General features: G+C 42.3%; 1 protein-coding gene across 2 annotated transcripts in view; it reads left to right on the top strand.

Moving 5' to 3' along the window:
- NYAP2 (neuronal tyrosine-phosphorylated phosphoinositide-3-kinase adaptor 2) overlaps positions 1-17,379 on the top strand; it is a 127,061-nt gene that overhangs the window by 60,978 nt on the left and 48,704 nt on the right. For both annotated transcript variants that reach the window (XM_030226890.2, XM_018913056.3), the window contains exon 3: positions 11,417-12,514. In XM_030226890.2, coding sequence (XP_030082750.2) covers positions 11,417-12,514 — 1,098 coding nt within the window. The remainder of the gene's footprint in view (positions 1-11,416; positions 12,515-17,379) is intronic.

The raw sequence follows: 17,379 nt of genomic DNA, 5'->3' as shown, positions 1-17,379 counted from the left end.
GCTGTGAGCATGTGAGCTTTTCTGCACTCTCAGTGCAGAGCCCCAGTGCTCCAGGGCTCAGGAGAGTTCATAAGCCTGGTCACAAGCCCAGGTCCAAACTGCTGGTGAATTCACATCATTGTGCCCTGAAATTAACTGGACCATCTCAGATCTAAGAGCAGTGTTGGGCATAATGCAGTCAAAGTGTATGGGAGATTTTCTCAGGCTGCTGTCCTCTGACTGTACAGGTCACTGTAGCCTTTGGACCTGCCAAAAAGGCAAGGAAATGTGAACCACTTATTCATGCAGTTACCTGGGATCTAGGACAGAGTATTACCGTGGGTTTCACATCATATGAAAGTCACTGGGCTGCTTTTAGAGCCAACCCACTCCTGAAAGTACTTCACATGTGCTATTTGAGGTGTCCAAATCAATAATCTCTGCCAGCAGGACCAGACTGAAGAGGGAGTCTCTGAAGAAAGCTAAAGTGTGGGTGGTCTTGTTCCCTGCATGGTTAAAATGCAGTCTCAGTAGACAGACCCAAGGAACTGTAAGGTCATAATATCAATAAACCTATGCATTGTCAGCAGGTCACTGTAAGTCCTCATATTTGTGACTCTATTTCATTTTTTGTTTTGTTTATAACTCAGGGACCATAATACCAAAATATTATGAGCTGAATACTATGAAACACTAGATTCTTGCATTATTTTGCTTCACTGAATGGCTCTGAAGTCAAGGCCAGGAGAGGAGGAGAGGAGAAATCCAGGTTAATTCTCTTGCCTTGTTTTGACAGCACATCACAAATTGTTTAGTAAAATGGAATGCCTCTGAAACTGCAAAAATAACAATCTGAGAATACTCCTACTACACTTCTGTTTTGCATAGTGGTTTTGGCATGTTTTTCTGTTAAAGTCATTGTGGACAAATGAGTAAGGGCTTGAGGGATCAGACTGAAATTCTAAAGCCCCTGTTTACTCTCAGAGCTAGTCTGTGATAGTAGATGTGTCTAGCAAAATTAATTTGGAATTAAAGTCGAAAGCCACAAAACAGCTGCACTTTTTATTACACAGCAAGTACGTTGGTTTTCTATCTCTTTGTCTTACCTTAGTTTTAACTGGTGCCCTAATTCTCTTCTCACTTTAACAACCAAATGAGACAAATCCTCGTGGAGTGAAGCATGACTGAGCTCTTGAAACATTTTGTGCCCCCTGCACTCTCATTGGCTTTAATGGGAATGCACAGTGCTTGCAGAATCACATCCCAAGAGATTAAAGTCTAGCTCCAGGTGAGATCTCGTCATGGCCAGCCTCTGTTTCATTGGAAGTTTCTTTCTAATGACTGTTTGAATATAGCAGTCTTGGTTGGTGCACTGGTTTGCTGCTTTCATCCTTTCCACTTGGCTTAATGCTGGATGACATCAGGCAACATATGCCTGACATGCTGCAAGTGTGTTTGGCGCTTCATGCTTGTCTGTCCGTCCGTCTGTGTGTGAATGCTGCTGTGCTGGGGTAATGTGCACAGCCCTGACAGCTCCTCAGAGCACAGCTCCCTCCTTGCACTGCCATCAGCTTGCCTGGAGCTCACAGTGTACCAGCCTGGGCTTCTCACAGATGCAAATGGGGAAAATATAAAACAGCACTCACATAATTTTAGTGCTGATTTTATTGGCTGTAACTTAAAACTGCTGGCATGTCAAACAAGAAGTGCACATCCCACAGTCTGAGGTGGTTTGTAGCTGGCTGCTAGTTCAGGGTGGGGAAAGGCTTAGAAGTGGAGCATGGTGTACTTGACATCAGCAAGAGCTTAATATCCATTTCCAGCACAGTGGTATAATATTTGCCATGCCTCCCATAATTTCTCAGAGATCTTCAAAAAGAGCACTCTACCTTCAAATTTACAGCCCTCCTGCATATATGGTTGAAGAATTTTAGCTTCCCTTATGCTTAGTGGTAAAACCAATACTACAAGTACAGGACTCTCTGAGCATGAACATGCCTGGAAAAAAACAGCAGTATTTCCTTTGGGTTGTTGGCTCTAACAGTGCTTTGTAGGATTAAGGAGATTGCTGGCATTCTCCCCTCCATGCATGACTGCAAATGGAGCTCTCTCCCATTTCCTCTTGGTAGAATACCAAAGGATGGACTGGCTATAAACCTTGCCTTAGAATCACCTGGGTGATGCCAGAAGTCTCAGTTTCAATGGGGTTAGGATTCTGTTTATGACAGTGGAAGTCCCTTAACATTTGAATTTTGGTGAATAGGATAGTAAGCAATCTTTTGATTAAAGGAAAAAAAAAAAAATCCACAACCAAAAAAGCAAATCTACCAAAGTGTGCCAAGCACAAACTTGAAGCTATAGGACTAGTGTGGCTGCAAAAGCTTGATAATACATCCTGCCTACTTATTTTCTTATTTATGAGTGTTTGCAAGCAAAGATGTAAAACTCAAAATGTTCTATGATTCTGAAATTGTTATTTTCTGTTAAAGGTGAAATAATTTATACTGGTGGTGTGGCCAAATATCTGCAGTGACTCATTGCCATATGATCCCAGTTCTGCAAATGCATGCTTGTATGTCAGTAAGTGTTAAGCCAAATGTAGACTTCTGTAAAATAATACTAAGCATTGTATCCCAGGGGTGTAAGTGGAGGAATAGCCACTGGCTCAGATGACCTTGAGCATTTCATTTGTCCCTCAGTGTCACAGATACCTCCTTTGTAACACACAGATAGTGATAAAAGCTTTGTTTGATGAGGTCATTTGCAATCAGTTTATGATGAGAATGTTTGTGCTCACATTGAAGACTTGAGCTGATGGGACACTGCTTTTGTGAGCAGCACTGTAGAAAGAAGATTTTGAGTGAAGGGAATATGTGAAAAACACTGTCCTTGCTAATTTGAAATTCCACACACCTGGCAGGGTTTATTTTGTGAACTCAGGGCAGTCACTGTGGAAGCCAATACTCCAATACTTCAGTGTAGAAACTGCTCAAGTTCCCTTTCCCAACCTCCTGTGGGCATCACTGATGCTGCAGAGGGTGAATAAGGATGGCAAAATCTGAGCTGCCTTTATGGTGCAGCTCTGAAACGCTGAATGCCAGGGGTGTACAGAACAGACAGTCCCAGGAGATGGTGTGTAACAACCCCCACAGAGCTCAGGCTGTTCTGAGCTGTGCTCTGCCATAGACAGTGCTTTGGTGGTGGGGGTGAATTCCTGCAAAGAGCTTCACTTCTGACAAACAGCAAAATGAAACAGGCTATAAACACTAGGTTATAGCAATAACTTCTGCTTTCCCCTTCCTTTTTCTGCTCCATCTTTGCCTTTTCTTCCTCCATCTTGCTTCTCAGCTGGAACAATGAGGTCAAGCTTGGCATTTGAAACAGGAGATGCTTCTCCTAAAGCTTGTTTGGAACTGCCCATAACTCTGTCAAAATAGTACTATCCACTGCAGTCATACCAGGTGAATTTATGGGGATTAGGCCCAGCTGCTTGACCCTTGTAGATCAACACTATTACAGGTTCTGCTAGTTTCACTACACAATTTTCAAATAAATGCAGGATGGAATGATAGATGCCAGGCACACAGAGAGGCCCTGAGTGAGGCAGATGATAACGTGTGGCCTGTCTGTAATTCTGTCAACATTTTATTTAGAGTTGAGGAGAGAGGAGTCACCCCTATGGAGATGGAAGTAAAATTAATATTTGGGAGACATTTTTCCTCAAGCAGATTACAGAGAGTATTTCATGCCACTCAGTCTCTGACCATAGTGCTGTTGCTGTTACATTTCCAGGCACTGCTGCCTGCCTGTGAGCTGCTCAGGCAGTGTTCTGTCCACTTCAGCTGTCATCATATTCACCCAAAAATGTTCAGTGACAACTTACAGGAACTGCTTCTGCAGTGTCACCTTGTGACCTTTTGATAAAGGAAAGAGTGCCCCTTTCAGTGAACTCTTGTTCCTTGTGGCTCATTTGCTTTCTGCTGCTCCTGCTGTGGTGACTCATCTGACCCTGGCCATCAGCCTTGTGCCTTGTTTGAGATGTGAGCTCAGTGGTGGCAGAAGGACCTGCTGGATGTGTCAGTCCGTGCAGCTTTGTACAACTGCCTCAAGGAAAGAACTGTACAGAGCCCACTGGACTTCTGGGGCAGAGGGAGTTGCTGAAATCTCCTGGTTCCTTGTCACTGCTGCAGGAGCCAAGGAAGCACAGGAGCCTCTGTGGGGCTGCTGTGCCTGTGGAATAGTTGGACAGAGCACATCTCATGTTGAAGTCCCCATGAGCCCAGTATATTCTGCACAATACCACCTTGGTAGGCCTGCCAGTTTGATTTAATGGGCTGCAATTATTTCAGAAGCTCAGCAAACAGATTGTTACTTATATAAGCAAATAATGCATTTGACCTACTTATGTTAGCTGTAAATAGAAGATAGGCATTGCTGTGGATCTGAAAAATGAGGAGTCTCATATCTCTGGATAAATTATTCAAGTCTTTGCATATAGTAATTGCCAGACTTCTGGTCTGGTTGTTTGTGAACCAAAATAACAAATCAAGTGAGCAAATACAGGCTATTTTTCTAGATAAATAAATAAAGTGAGTTAAACTTCCTGCTTCATTTAGCATTTATCTAAATCTAGCTTGATTTTCTTTTTTACCATTTCTCCAGTAAATAATGTTGGAGTCCACTATTTGGGTGCATGTCCTGGTTTTAGAAATCCCCCAGAGGCAGGAAGTCTTGCAGAGATTTGTTTCTTTCAGTCAGACTGGGGTCTGCCTCTGTTTACAGGAGCAGCAACAGATAATGCCCCAGGGGCCTTCAATGCCTTTGGGCAGCAGGGAACAGGAAGAAGGAACTCAGCTCTCAAAGAGTCACTGCTGTTGTGGTGTCCTCTACACACCAAGCTCATGTGATGCAGGTGACTAAGGCATGTCTTGATGGGACTTAGCTCTTCACACACCACCAGAAGCTTCCCTCTCTGGACAGAGGAGAGATCTTTTCTTTCTAAGGCCAAGAGAAATGCTGCTGCACTTGAGCCATTCCATGGCACAGCCTGTAGAATCTCACAGCATCACCATCTTCAGTGTGGTAGTCAGGGAATCTGATACTTAAGGAATAAGATAACTAAGGATACAGGGTAGCTGCAGAGAGGGAGAAGGGGCAGCTAGTGCAGGATGACAGCTCTATGAGAACTGTACAACAACAAAAATGCTGATTTGGGGCTGGGGAAGGCTGGTGTCACCCATTGTTCTCTGTGGGAAGTGCAGTCAGTTTGTGGGGAGCTCTAAGAATAGAGCAGTAGCAGTTAATTCACAGCAAACCAGCAAACTCTTCAGGTTTCATGTTCACAGTCACAGTCAAGACTCCATAAATGGTGCTATAAACTAGAAGGGCTTTACTGATGTTTCTGCTCTGTGGCTGTTTTACTGTTTTGCTGTACTCTGCTGTGAACATCTTAACCCCTCAGTACTCCAGCTCTATCCAGGTTCCTGCATGAGAAACACCAACAAACAGGCACATAGACATTGTAAATTAATTTGTCTGCATGATTCACTTGTTCTGTTTCCACATTCTTTACTAATGATGCTGGTGATAGAAATTTCCATACCAATTGCCTTTCTCTAGAATTCCTCCAGACTATATAGAGTTACAGAAATTTTTAGTCACTGTAGCACTGGTTGCAAAACCTGTTTTGCATATTGCAGAGTTCAGAATGAACCAGAACTTTGAAAATACTCATTGCATGTGTGGGCAGCGGGAGGATCTTTCCCCAGTAATCCTCCCACCTCTCTGTCCTCAGAGCCTCTTCTGGAACTTCTATAACTTAAAGCCATGCATTGCCAGAGATCTGGCCCTTTGTGTCTGGTCATATTAGTTGAAGGATATTTTTCTAGATGGGTACTCAGAGAGTCATCTAAAAGAAGTTACTGTGAGATTTTCACTTGCCTCCACTTGCACTCAGCACATCGGTTTTCCTGTAAAAGGAGGGTGATCCAAATTGACTATTCTTTCCTTAATCATCCAAAGTCTTGCTTTTTCTGCCTTACCAGGCCTGTCCCATCTGACAATAACTTTTAGCCTCAGTGAATAGTACAGAACAGCTTAATTGCAAATAATTTGTCATTATTTCCCAAATACCCCTGTCTTATTTTCTTTGCCTATTCAATGTCATCTGGAAAAATAGGGGACATCAATTACTCATTCTTTTAAGAGACAAGAATGTAAAATTCAAAATATAGGAGAGCACAATGCTGGGCATTCAGGAGGAGACATTCACTTTGTAATTTTTCAGAAGTTTTTAGAGACCTTTGCACTCTAGGAAAGGGTAATTGGCCAGGTGGAGGTACAGAGAAGTGAGGGCTGTGAAGGGGAAAACCTGGAAGTCAGTCTGCTCTGGAATGTGGCAGTTTGGGTAGGGAATCTCTGCACCATGCTGACACTACAAAGGTTTTGACATATCCTGGCACCTCTGGGTCTGCCCTTGTCTTGATGCTGCAGAGCAAAGGACTGGCAGCCCCTGCAGTGCTGGGAGGAGCTCTGGCAGCAAGGCACTGGTGCCCTGGGCTGGCTTTTGTGAGCCCCAGGAAGGTATGGCAGCCTTGGCATGTGCTGGGGCTGGGGGGTCAGTTCTGTGGCCCTGAGCTGGACCTGAGAGCAGACTGTCTCCAACCATGGTGCCTGTCAGCTGCAGGGGTTGTACTGCTGGAGCAATGCAGAACTGGCTTTAACTGCAGGCCCTGATTCTGCTCTCTTTTGTGCTGATGTTTAATTCTGGACTATCACTCCCAGAGCCACAAGCTCTCCACCACTTTCAATTAGAGCAGAAATCAATCATTTTAAAAGCCAAAAGAAGTCGTAGCCAAAATAAAGGGACCTGAATACTTTTGAGGAAGTGTCCTTAATCATAGCCTTGAGACATGCAAGTAGCACATCAGCATTATTTTATGACACTGACTTTTAGTCCTTTCATTTTCAGTATAGTTTTGTCCTCTTTAAATGCCCAAATAATTTCCAGTAAGAGCTAATAAATTCAGGAGGGGGAAGAAACAGGTGCTGTTTGAAACCATTGTGCTGAAACCACCTATTGCCTGTTTGAATTAATCAGATGGTTCTTTTGTTCCTCCCATGTGCTTCCCTTCTTTTAGAGCATCTTTAAGAAAGGAGGAGGTAACCTGCAGGGAAGGGCCCTGTGTCCATGAGGACAATGCTATTTTGAGAGCCAGATTTTTTTTCCCTTAAAGTTTGTTAGAGGCAGATAGGTGCTTGGAAGGAGTGCCCTACTGAGCAGGATTGTTTGCAAGGACTGTTGTGCCTCCAGGTTATCAGCTGTGGTAGTTTGGGTGGCTCTGATGCAAACAAGGAGGTGCTGGCACAGCATTCAGAGCTCCCAGGGCAGCTCCTGTGGGGACAGAGGACCATGGAGCAGGTGCTGAGCATCATCCCCTGATCACCTCCCATGTGCTGAACCTCCCCAAGGCCTGGTGCTCTCTTGTGCTCGTGTGTCTGTAATAGAAGCACTCACAAGAGGTTTGTGGTGCACTCTGAGATGGATGTTTGAGGGAAGCTGCACCTGGTGGGGAAAGAAACAATTCTCACTTTCATTTCCTCCACTCAGCTTTGGATCAGGACTCGTGGATGATAATTCATGTTGGAAAGCACTGAATTACTCCATGTTTAGAGCAGACAACATGGCAGGATGTGTATCACCACTATGGCAGCCTGGTTCACTCTTCATAGAAGTTTGTGTTCCCAGCAGGCACCAAATGCTTTTTCTGCCTGATAAATGTCAAGTACTTGAAGCAATCTTGCCTGTTCCTCTCTGGAGATTGCCAAATAATTTCCTTTCATTGGCTTTGGGATCTTGCCAGGGCTTCTGCATTCATGCACATCTATTGCTGCCAAGTGTTGGTAACACCGGAACTGCACAGATACTCCTGCTCCTTTCGTTGGCTTTGCACAGCTCTGTTTAGCTGCAGGATTCCTGTTACTTTTCTCTGTTCTTCTGGGCTGGAGCAGTAGTTCATGGTTCATATTCCATTTACAGGTGTGCTGTAGAGTTCAGCCCTTGCCAGGGAGCTGTGTTTGAGTAGAAACTGTTGTTAAATAAATTTAAGTGTCTTGCACCACAGACTTCTTAAAGATAATTCAGTTTGCCTCCTGAATGTCCTCCTGCACCTGAGAGAGTTCCTAGTGGGTTTGAACAGTTCCTCTGTTCCGAGTAATGATAAAAAGCTTTCTTTGTTACTAAATCTATCCATTTACCTGTGTATTTTCTCAAGTGAGTCTTATAGCAGCAGATGTTCGTGCTCTGAGGACCATATAGGAGGTAACTTTTAAGGTTTGTAAAATATTTAAACAATTTAGTTTAAAATTTTAGTTTGAAAAGCCCATTTTGTCATGAAGGGGAAAAGATCTCAGTAACACACCCTGGAAATAGATGGTTTAGTAAAACTACTGCAGAGGAGAAATGCTTTAAATAGCAAATGGAAAGTAAATCACCTTGTCATGTTTTACCCTGTCTCATACAGCAGAACTGGGTCATTTGACCTTTTTGTTGATAATGTCACCAATATGTTCTAGGCTAGTGCTACATATCATGCAATGGCAGATGAGACTCTGTGTGTCATTGTGGTACTTAATTTCAACCCATGCAAAAATACAAGACTGGATGGCAGAATGTCAATCGCTTTTCCTTGACATTTCTCATTTCCTCATTTGTAGTGTAATAACCTGTGGTTGTTGTATATGGGTACTCCAACAGCCAAGGACAGGTTTAGACAGTGTAGAAGAACCTCTTCAGCTGGAAAAAAATTGTGAAAATGGAATGAGGGAAGAGGAGAATATGCTTTTTCTAGCAATTTAAAAACACAGTACTTTTGACCACTTTTGACTGGTTTTAGAAAAAATATCAGTTAACATTAGCCTTGAATGACCACAGCACAAGAGTTACTCAGCTTTTGATTATTTTGTAATCCTTAATATCCATCCAGATAAAGACATCAAAGAGTGGGGTTCTGGCTGTAAGACAGAGCCATTCTCAGCATGACACCTGTGGCAGAGAAGATGCAAAAGGCAGCACTGGGAACAGGGATCTGAGGAAGCAGAGGAGCAGGAAATGTTCCTTCCTCAGGTGTCCATTAGTGATGGCAGTGTGATGCACAGGGAACTGAGGACTGTGAGAAGCCAGTGTTTACAAAATACAGGATTTTCAAATGTAGCTGAAGAAGAGTTCAGGTCATGTACAATATGTTCACAAACAATCAGGCAGTTCATGCCAGTTTCATTGACTGTCTCTTCATTTTAATGACAGCAATCTGAATAAGATTGCTTTCGACAGGGTTGTAAATCAGATTAACAGAGGTTGGAGAGAGGACTGAGATCAAGTTTATGCTAGTAGAATATATAAAAAACATAATATACAAATAAGACACTAAACAGAAATGAAATAGTAATTTAGCTGGAAGCAGGCAAGAAAAATCTGCCAGTATTGTCAAATGCATCACAAGTAATATTTTCTGCAAAGCCCAAATGATTCTGGTAGCCTACATCTTATTCCCAAAAGTCTAGCCTAATACATTCAAGAAAATTAATTTGGGTTAATTAAAAAGACAAATCTAAAATGCATTAGGATAGATCCACATAGTGAAAAACTATCAAGCTACCAAATACTCTTATCTGTGGTAGCTTTTGCATGTCCCTAGCCTGCTGCAAAGTGGAACACATTAATTGGAACCATCATGAAAGTATAATATAATTTTTTGAGTCTTTTTTGTTCCTTTTAATTCTGGCAAGATTTCTTTTCCTTTTTGCTTTGTTCTACCATAGTTATGTGTTAAGCTAAAACAAATGCTACTAACAAAGAGTGGTCTCATTACTTTGTACATGTACACATTCACAGCTCCTTATTCCTGAACAAAACTTGTTTATCATCTGCCTACACCTTGTGGGAATTGAACAGAAGTTATTTAGGAGATCAAAGCATGAGTGTGACAAAGTGATAACGCTATTTGAATCCTCCTCTGATAGTGACCAAACCACGTTGGTAAGGTGCTTTAATGCAGGTGCTTTAATCCAGCTCTGAGCCAGCATCCTCCCAGACTCAAAGTGCTGTCTTTGAGCTGGCAGAGCACTGCCTCACTGCTGGCTTCAGGAATGTGTTCATGGCTCTTTCTAAAAGAGAGGTTTCAACTCTGAGTGCTGCCTGCCTGGGTTAGCATCAGACACTTGCTGGCTGTTTGCTGATGGGTGTCTGAAGGTGTCTGGAGATTTCTCTGAGCATTGAGTTCAAACTGGCAGATATGTAGTAGTGAATTACAAGGAGCAGCAAAATTTGGAAAGGCAGGAATGCTACCATTCTAACCTGGCCACTAGTTTAGATTTCTATGTTTGTTTGTTTGTTTGTTTGAACTGGGGAACTTACCAGTGAGGTATCAATTGCCTTCTAGAAACACAAGCTAGGTTTAGTGTATGTGATAAATTTTGTTTTTGAACAAGTTTGTTCAGTCTGCTTAGGATAAAAGCTGACTTCACTTAAGCATTTAATGAGGCATTTTATTAACCCTAACATTTAATGAGATGTTTTATTAGCTCTTTATGCAAAGTGAACAAAATGCAGTTTGCATGAGTTTTCTTATTGTTTAATTCATAAAGGATAATTTCCAAGAAACCCTTGACCTCTCATTTCAAATGAATTTCATCTCAGTGCTTTGATTTATAATTTCAAAGACCAGGTTTCTATAAGTAACCAGTGTAGAAAGGATTCAAATCTGTGAGATACTTTGTTATTCCTTGACTTCACAGAAATCTCATTAAGAGATTCACTAGAATCTAACAACATAATAGAGTCCAGATAAATCACTAGAATTATCTCAACAGCAGATTTTACAGTTTGTGTATGAGTATTTTCCTTCTCTGTTAGTGCTGAGACAATTGTGGTGCTTTATGCAAGAAGTTACTATAAATGAAAAGGTCTTGATTCATCACTTTGTCACTGCAGAGTTACCTCACTGTCATTCCAGTATGACTGCCCAGGACCTTAACTGTTCTCTTGGAGCCAAAAGGGAGTTCATTTTGATATTTAGTGTTACATCACTGGCAACTCTTTGGGTCTTTAGAATCCCACAGTGATATTTGAAAAGCAGAATATTTAAAAATGGAAAGTTCCCTGTCCCAAAGAGTTTGGGAAAGAACAGATGTCTCGGAGGAAGGGAAGTGCTCACTAGTTACTTAATCCTGGAGTGTCAGAGCATTCTGAGGGAAGTCTAGGAGTGTTTTGAATTGAGTGTTATTTTTATAGCATTCTATTGATGTAATACCAGAGATAACCAGCAACAAGCTGGTCCCAGGAAATCCATTCCAGAATTATGACACTGTAACAGAGACTCTATGGTTGACAAGGTGTTTTACAGGCTTCTGATGAGTTTATGTTCTGTTCTGTTTTCAGTGTCAGCCAAACCAAGACCTCACAGTGATGAGTACACAAAGAAGATTCCACCTCCTAAGCCGAAACGAAATCCAAACACTCAGCTAAGCACATCTTTTGATGAAACATATATCAAAAAGCATGGCCCTATGAAGGCAACCCTCACTAGGGATGCCTCGCTCTCACAGGTCAGCAGTCCTGCTCCAGACACAGAGGAAGAGGAGCCTGTTTATATTGAAATGGTTGGGAATATTCTCAGAGACTTCAAAAAAGATGAGGATGACCAAAGCGAAGCGGTCTATGAGGAGATGAAATACCCTATATTTGATGACGTAGGCCAAGACTCAAAATGTCAATGTGAATATGACCATCACACTTGCTCTTCTCAGTGTGCTACTCCCACAGTGCCTGACCTAGATTTCACCAAGTCTTCAGTGCCATCTACTCCCAAGGGCTTGCTTTGTGACATACCCCCGCCATTTCCAAACCTGCTTTCCCACAGACCTCCTCTGCTGGTGTTCCCACCAGCACCAGTGCAGTGTTCCCCAAATTCTGACGAGTCTCCTCTAACTCCACTAGAGGTCACAAAGCTTCCTGTCCTAGAAAATGTGTCTTACATCAAACAGCAAGCTGGAGCTTCTCCATCTTCATTGCCACCTCATACACCAGGCCATCAAAAACTGGAGAAAGACCAGACAGTATCTCATGGAACTAGCACCCCTGGGCACACCTCCTCACCTCCTCATCCTTCTACCTTATACAGAACACAGTCTCCACACGGTTATCCTAAAAGTCACTCTGCCTCGCCTTCTCCTGTCAGTATGGGTAGGTCTCTTACCCCCTTAAGCCTCAAAAGACCTCCACCTTATGACTCTGTACATTCAGGAAGTCTCTCAAGAAGCTCTCCATCAGTGCCTCATTCTACAGCCAGAAACACATTGCAAGAAGGAGGGAAGATGGTCAGTGTGTCAGTCAGCACCTATGGGTCATCATCTCAGAGCAGCTCCCGCTCTCGGACACCCACCAGTCCTCTGGAGGAACTAACCAGCCTCTTCACCTCAGGAAGAAGTCTCCTGAGGAAATCCTCCAGTGGCAGAAGATCTAAGGAACCTGCAGAAAGTAAGTCCTTCATGTAAATTTTCCTCATCTTTGTATAATAATATCTGCTACTGTACTTTACTAAATCAAATGCTCACAAAAATTAAATAACTCAAAATTCTGAATTCCTTATAGAAATTTCCTGTAATGAAAAGAAATTCATGGCTTGGTCTTGCAAAAAGACAAAAGAGTTAGTTCTCATTAATTTTTCCACAGCTGTAAATGTTCTGTCTGAGTTGGGATCTTCCAATCTTGTCACATCCTGCCTTTCTTGATGGATGCTAATACAGTAAGCAGCTTGTAGCAAAATAACCAAACAGTAGCTGTTGAGAGTTATTTGCAGAGATCCACTGATCGTCCTTAACTTGGCCAGAAATCCTGGAAAATGGGGTGGCAAGCAGAGGTACCAGCTTAACCTTGGTTAAGCCTGGGGCAAAGGTTAAGGCTGATGATCTTGGAGGACTTTTCCAACCTGAATGATTCTGTGTAAACCATTCCTCTCCTTCCATGGACTGGTGTGACTGGTTGGAAGGCTGTACTGTGAATTGATCTGAAAACCAGCATAACCTATAGTGCACATAGCCTATAAACCCACACAGGAAGAAATGCACAGAAGGAGGCTGTGCAGGAAAACCTTAAGCCAGTATTCACTTGTCACATGCTGTGTCATAAATTCAGGTTTGCACCATGTACACCATGTACTTCTGAGCTAGTGAAATATGGAAACTCCTTTTGAAATCAACAAGTCACATGTGTGAAAGCAGAATCAGGCATCAGTATTTCTCTTGCAAAAATGTTCCTGTTCAGTGGGTGTCCTGCAGTGGAAGGTTGTTCTAACACCTCCTGTCTCAGTGCAAAGCAGACTTGGGATGCTTTCTCCTCCACTCCAGGAAAATCTGTTTATGACTTTGAATTGTTGACACCTGCCTAATGAAAAAGCTGTCTTTGGAGAGCAGCTGATCTCCTGTTTGTGTAGGTACTGTATTATAGCTATTGACAGCTCTATGTATGATAAACTGCACTGGTTTATACCTGATAAAAGAGAGTGTTCTGGTTTCCAGGCTACTGTACAGAAGGGAAGTGAATTCCACACAGTGTTTCTGGTTGTGTTTGTGCCACTCTGTTATGTCACCCATCACAGTGTGGTCACAGCACTTTGGGGCATGCTCAGGGACACCCCCTAAGCAGGACACCCCCTCTGGGTTTCCACAGGCAGAGTTGTCTGCCTCACCTCTGCAGCTGAGTGAGGACATGCCTGTCTGTAAGAATGGAGAAATTTGGTAGCAATGGGTTAGGCTGGCCTACAACTCATCCCTCCTGACTGACTGGCTCCACTTCTCCAGCCTCGGTGTTATTCTTATTTATCTCTGTGCACATCAGGAATAACAACTCTGCAATCAGAAGGTGAAGGTGAGAATCGAGTTAGCAAGATACTGAGGATACTGGCTGGTGCAGCAGTTTGCTTAATTTGCCTTTAGTATTTTCATGGCATGTAGTCATTAATCCTGTTTTATGAAAGTCTCAGCTCCATGTTTTAGTAGGGTTTCATTAATTGATTACAGTAGTAAAACTACAGTAACACCGGATTTGTGCGCTGGATGGAAGCAAGTTTGTATCTAAAAGGCAAGATGATTCTTGTAATTGGGAACAATTATGAGGGATGCGATGTGACATTTATAAATAATTTCAGTGAAATGCTAGGAAGATTTTGGCAGGTAACACCAAACATTATTAAATATGCTTCTTATTCATAAGGGAGCAGAAATCCCCTGTAAATCCCTTGCTAGACTAGTTCTACTCAGTGAGGTTTGTATTCTCACCAGTGTAAGCAAGTTTGGAACCTGGAGAAATTCCTGCCGTGAATATTGCAAGTCTGGAAAATTTCAGCATATCTGTGCTGCTGTTTCACACCTATCTCCAGAATATGTTTGCTGTATTCTGAAATTCTGCTTGACTGAAACTGAATGCAAAATTTTCAAAGGACTTTTCACTGATAAATTTAAACTAAATCTTGCCCTGCAGATCTGTACCCAGAGCAGTCTTGCTGGCCTCTCAAGGAGCACTCTCTATGCTCCTTACGAAGTAGGAATCTGTTCCTTATTGGCCACAAATAGTAAGAACAAGAGAGATATGAAATTGAAATTGTGTTCATTTATTTAAGAAAAATACATTCATATTATAAATAGACACCAGTGGTGAAAAGACTCTGGAGTACAGCTGTGTTGAGTAAATGAACAGACTGCCCATCTAATCCGATTGTAATTTGTCTGGTATTTACAGTATGACTTAATCCCGTGGGATTACTGCCCTGAGCAAGAATCAGGTTTGTGTTCAGATATTGCAGAGGTAGAAGACACTCTAAGATTTACAGAAAACACATACAGGTCTGGCATTTTATGACTTCAATTCTACATTGAAATGATCCACCATAAATAATCTAAATTGGGAGATTTGAACACAGCATTTGACCAGACTGCCACATTTACATGTCATGATTTACTGGTGATAGACAGGGGAGCCTGGGGGACTCATCTAATATGTTAAAGAAACCTTGATCCTTATTGTCCTGTTTTCTAAAAACCCTTTTGCATGATTTTAACATTTTAAATATGTATAACAGACAATGATGAAAGTGAGAAGAAAAACACAAAAAAAAAAAAAAGTAAATTGCAAGGCCAAATCAAAAATTTTAAAAAAAATTGGTTGAACATTAGGCCAAAAAAAAAAAAAAAGCAAAAAAATGGAGACAGCCCTACAGAAAACTGAAGAAAGGTGTAGAACATGAAGAATGTGAAAGAATGGAAAAGATATATATTACTAATTGCCACTGACTGTTCCTTAATCCTGTCTGTGTGTGTGTGGTAGAACATGGCAGTGTGCCTTAACACTTGGCAGACCCCTGTGAAACACAATGTCAATCCTCAAAGGTTGGAGGGAAACTATTTAAAGGGTACCAGCACTTGAGTTGCTGCACTGTGCCCTTTTCTGAAGCAGCTGGAAGGAGTTGAAGTATAGCCACTTGATCCAGCTGTGTGTGAACCACACAGTCCCTTTGTTGTCACTGTGCACCCTGAGTGTCTGTGTTACCTGTGTCCTTCAGTAAAGATGGATTTATGGAGGGAGAGGAAAGGAATGGTCTGGAGCTTTTCTGGAACTGTATTTGCTGCTTCTGTAATTCCTGCACCATAGAAACTGTACTCCATGAGGATCTAGCTGGAGTCATGTGCCTGAAGGCATCCCCACATCCTACAGAGCAGGGCAGAGGCTGCTGTGCACCTGCACTGCACTGGCTTTCAGGCTGTGTGTGGCTCCAAGGCTTTCTTTGTGAGATGGTCCTGTAAATCCTTGTCAGGACTAGCCTTTCTTTCTCTATATTGATTGCTCCCATTTGTTAAGGCTTCTGTTTCCTCACAGTTTCCTGGGAGCTTTGTGCCAGTTTGGAGTGGTTATTGCAAACATTCACCCTAATGAACTGCACAAGAGAGCAGTGACCTCAGCTGTGTGCTCTGACTCTGCATGAGCACAAGGTGTGAGATCAGAGCTAGTGATGTAGCTCAGGTTTTTGTTTTCCTCAGCTGCTCTGCAGGGCTTCAGAGCTGCTTTGGCGTTTTCCTATGTGGAGTTTCACTTTTAAGCTTCTAGTCACTAAAGGGTGGAAATTTGTGAATGTGCTACCTTGAAAAATCAGTTATAGTGATTGAAAACTGGGGTAATTATTAACATTTCCTGTTCCTGGCTGGTACTGAATTAAGAATCTAAACATATCAAATAGTATGAGGAGAGGAGGGACTCTGAAGTAGCTCAGTTGTTAAAAAAGAGTTTAGGCTGACTTCAGGCAGCTGAGACTTAGAGTAGAATTATTTTTTTTTTTCCAGGAAGCTAGAAATCCCAGAGAAGTATTGGATGCCCCATCCCTGGAAGTGTCCAAGGCCAGACTAGATGGGGCCCTGAGCAATGTGATCTAGTGAATGGCATCCCTGCCTTTGGCAGGGAGGTTGAAAGTAGATGATTTTTAAGGTCCCTTAAATCCAGGTCATTCTGTGTTTCAGTCAGCTTTGGGTTCCTTGTTAGATAGAACAGTGTGATGGAGAACAGAGTTTGGGAGATGCATCAAGTGAAAGTTCACCCCATGAGAATTTAACCTCTATCTTCATGCATTAAGTCCAGAATGAGGGGCACAGGGCAGGATTTCAGTTGATGTGTTTCTAACAGAGTTAGGATGAGAAACACTGGCCAAAGGAGGGTGGGATTGGGATGGCATTGTGTGCATGCCTTCTCATTTGTATACCTGCTCAGCCTCTGTTGTCCTGAAGAGGAAAAGCTTGGCTGCAAGATGAGGCTGGCCATAACAACCATTACAAATACTTTATTACATCCATTGCTCAACTACTGTACAGCTGCAGCGCTACAATACTTTTAGCAAGAGACTATTTGAATGCCTACCTCACTTCTAACCTCTAGGTTCATATTTTTCCATACTTTTGTCCAAAGGGATGTCAGCCTAATTCTCTGTTCCTTTTTCTGCATTGTAGCAATTGATTCTATGCAGTATGAATGCTGTATTCAGTCTAATGAGACAGCTACAGCTTTTCAGTTATTCTTGAACCTTTGAGCCAGAGGTGTACTGATTTCTCCATCACTGAAGAAGCATCCATTTCCATAATAGTAAGATTTTGTAATCTGATGAGCCATGATACATGTGGGATTAAATGAGGTGATCAAAACAGTCACTTCTCATTTGACAGTCCTGAAAGTAGGTCTGAAAGCAAACACTTCATGGGAGCAGGGGAAAGTGCCAGAGGAAAAGGCAAAGAGAACATCAGCTCTGAAGAGAATGACACTTGTCCACCCCTGGAAGGATATGATCTTACCTTAGTTAATTCCAT

Source organism: Serinus canaria, chromosome 9 (genome assembly GCF_022539315.1).
Source record: "Serinus canaria isolate serCan28SL12 chromosome 9, serCan2020, whole genome shotgun sequence".
Taxonomy (NCBI): Eukaryota; Metazoa; Chordata; class Aves; order Passeriformes; family Fringillidae; genus Serinus; species Serinus canaria.
Note: the sequence above shows the minus strand (reverse complement) of the source record. Positions and strands in the feature narration are given on the sequence as shown.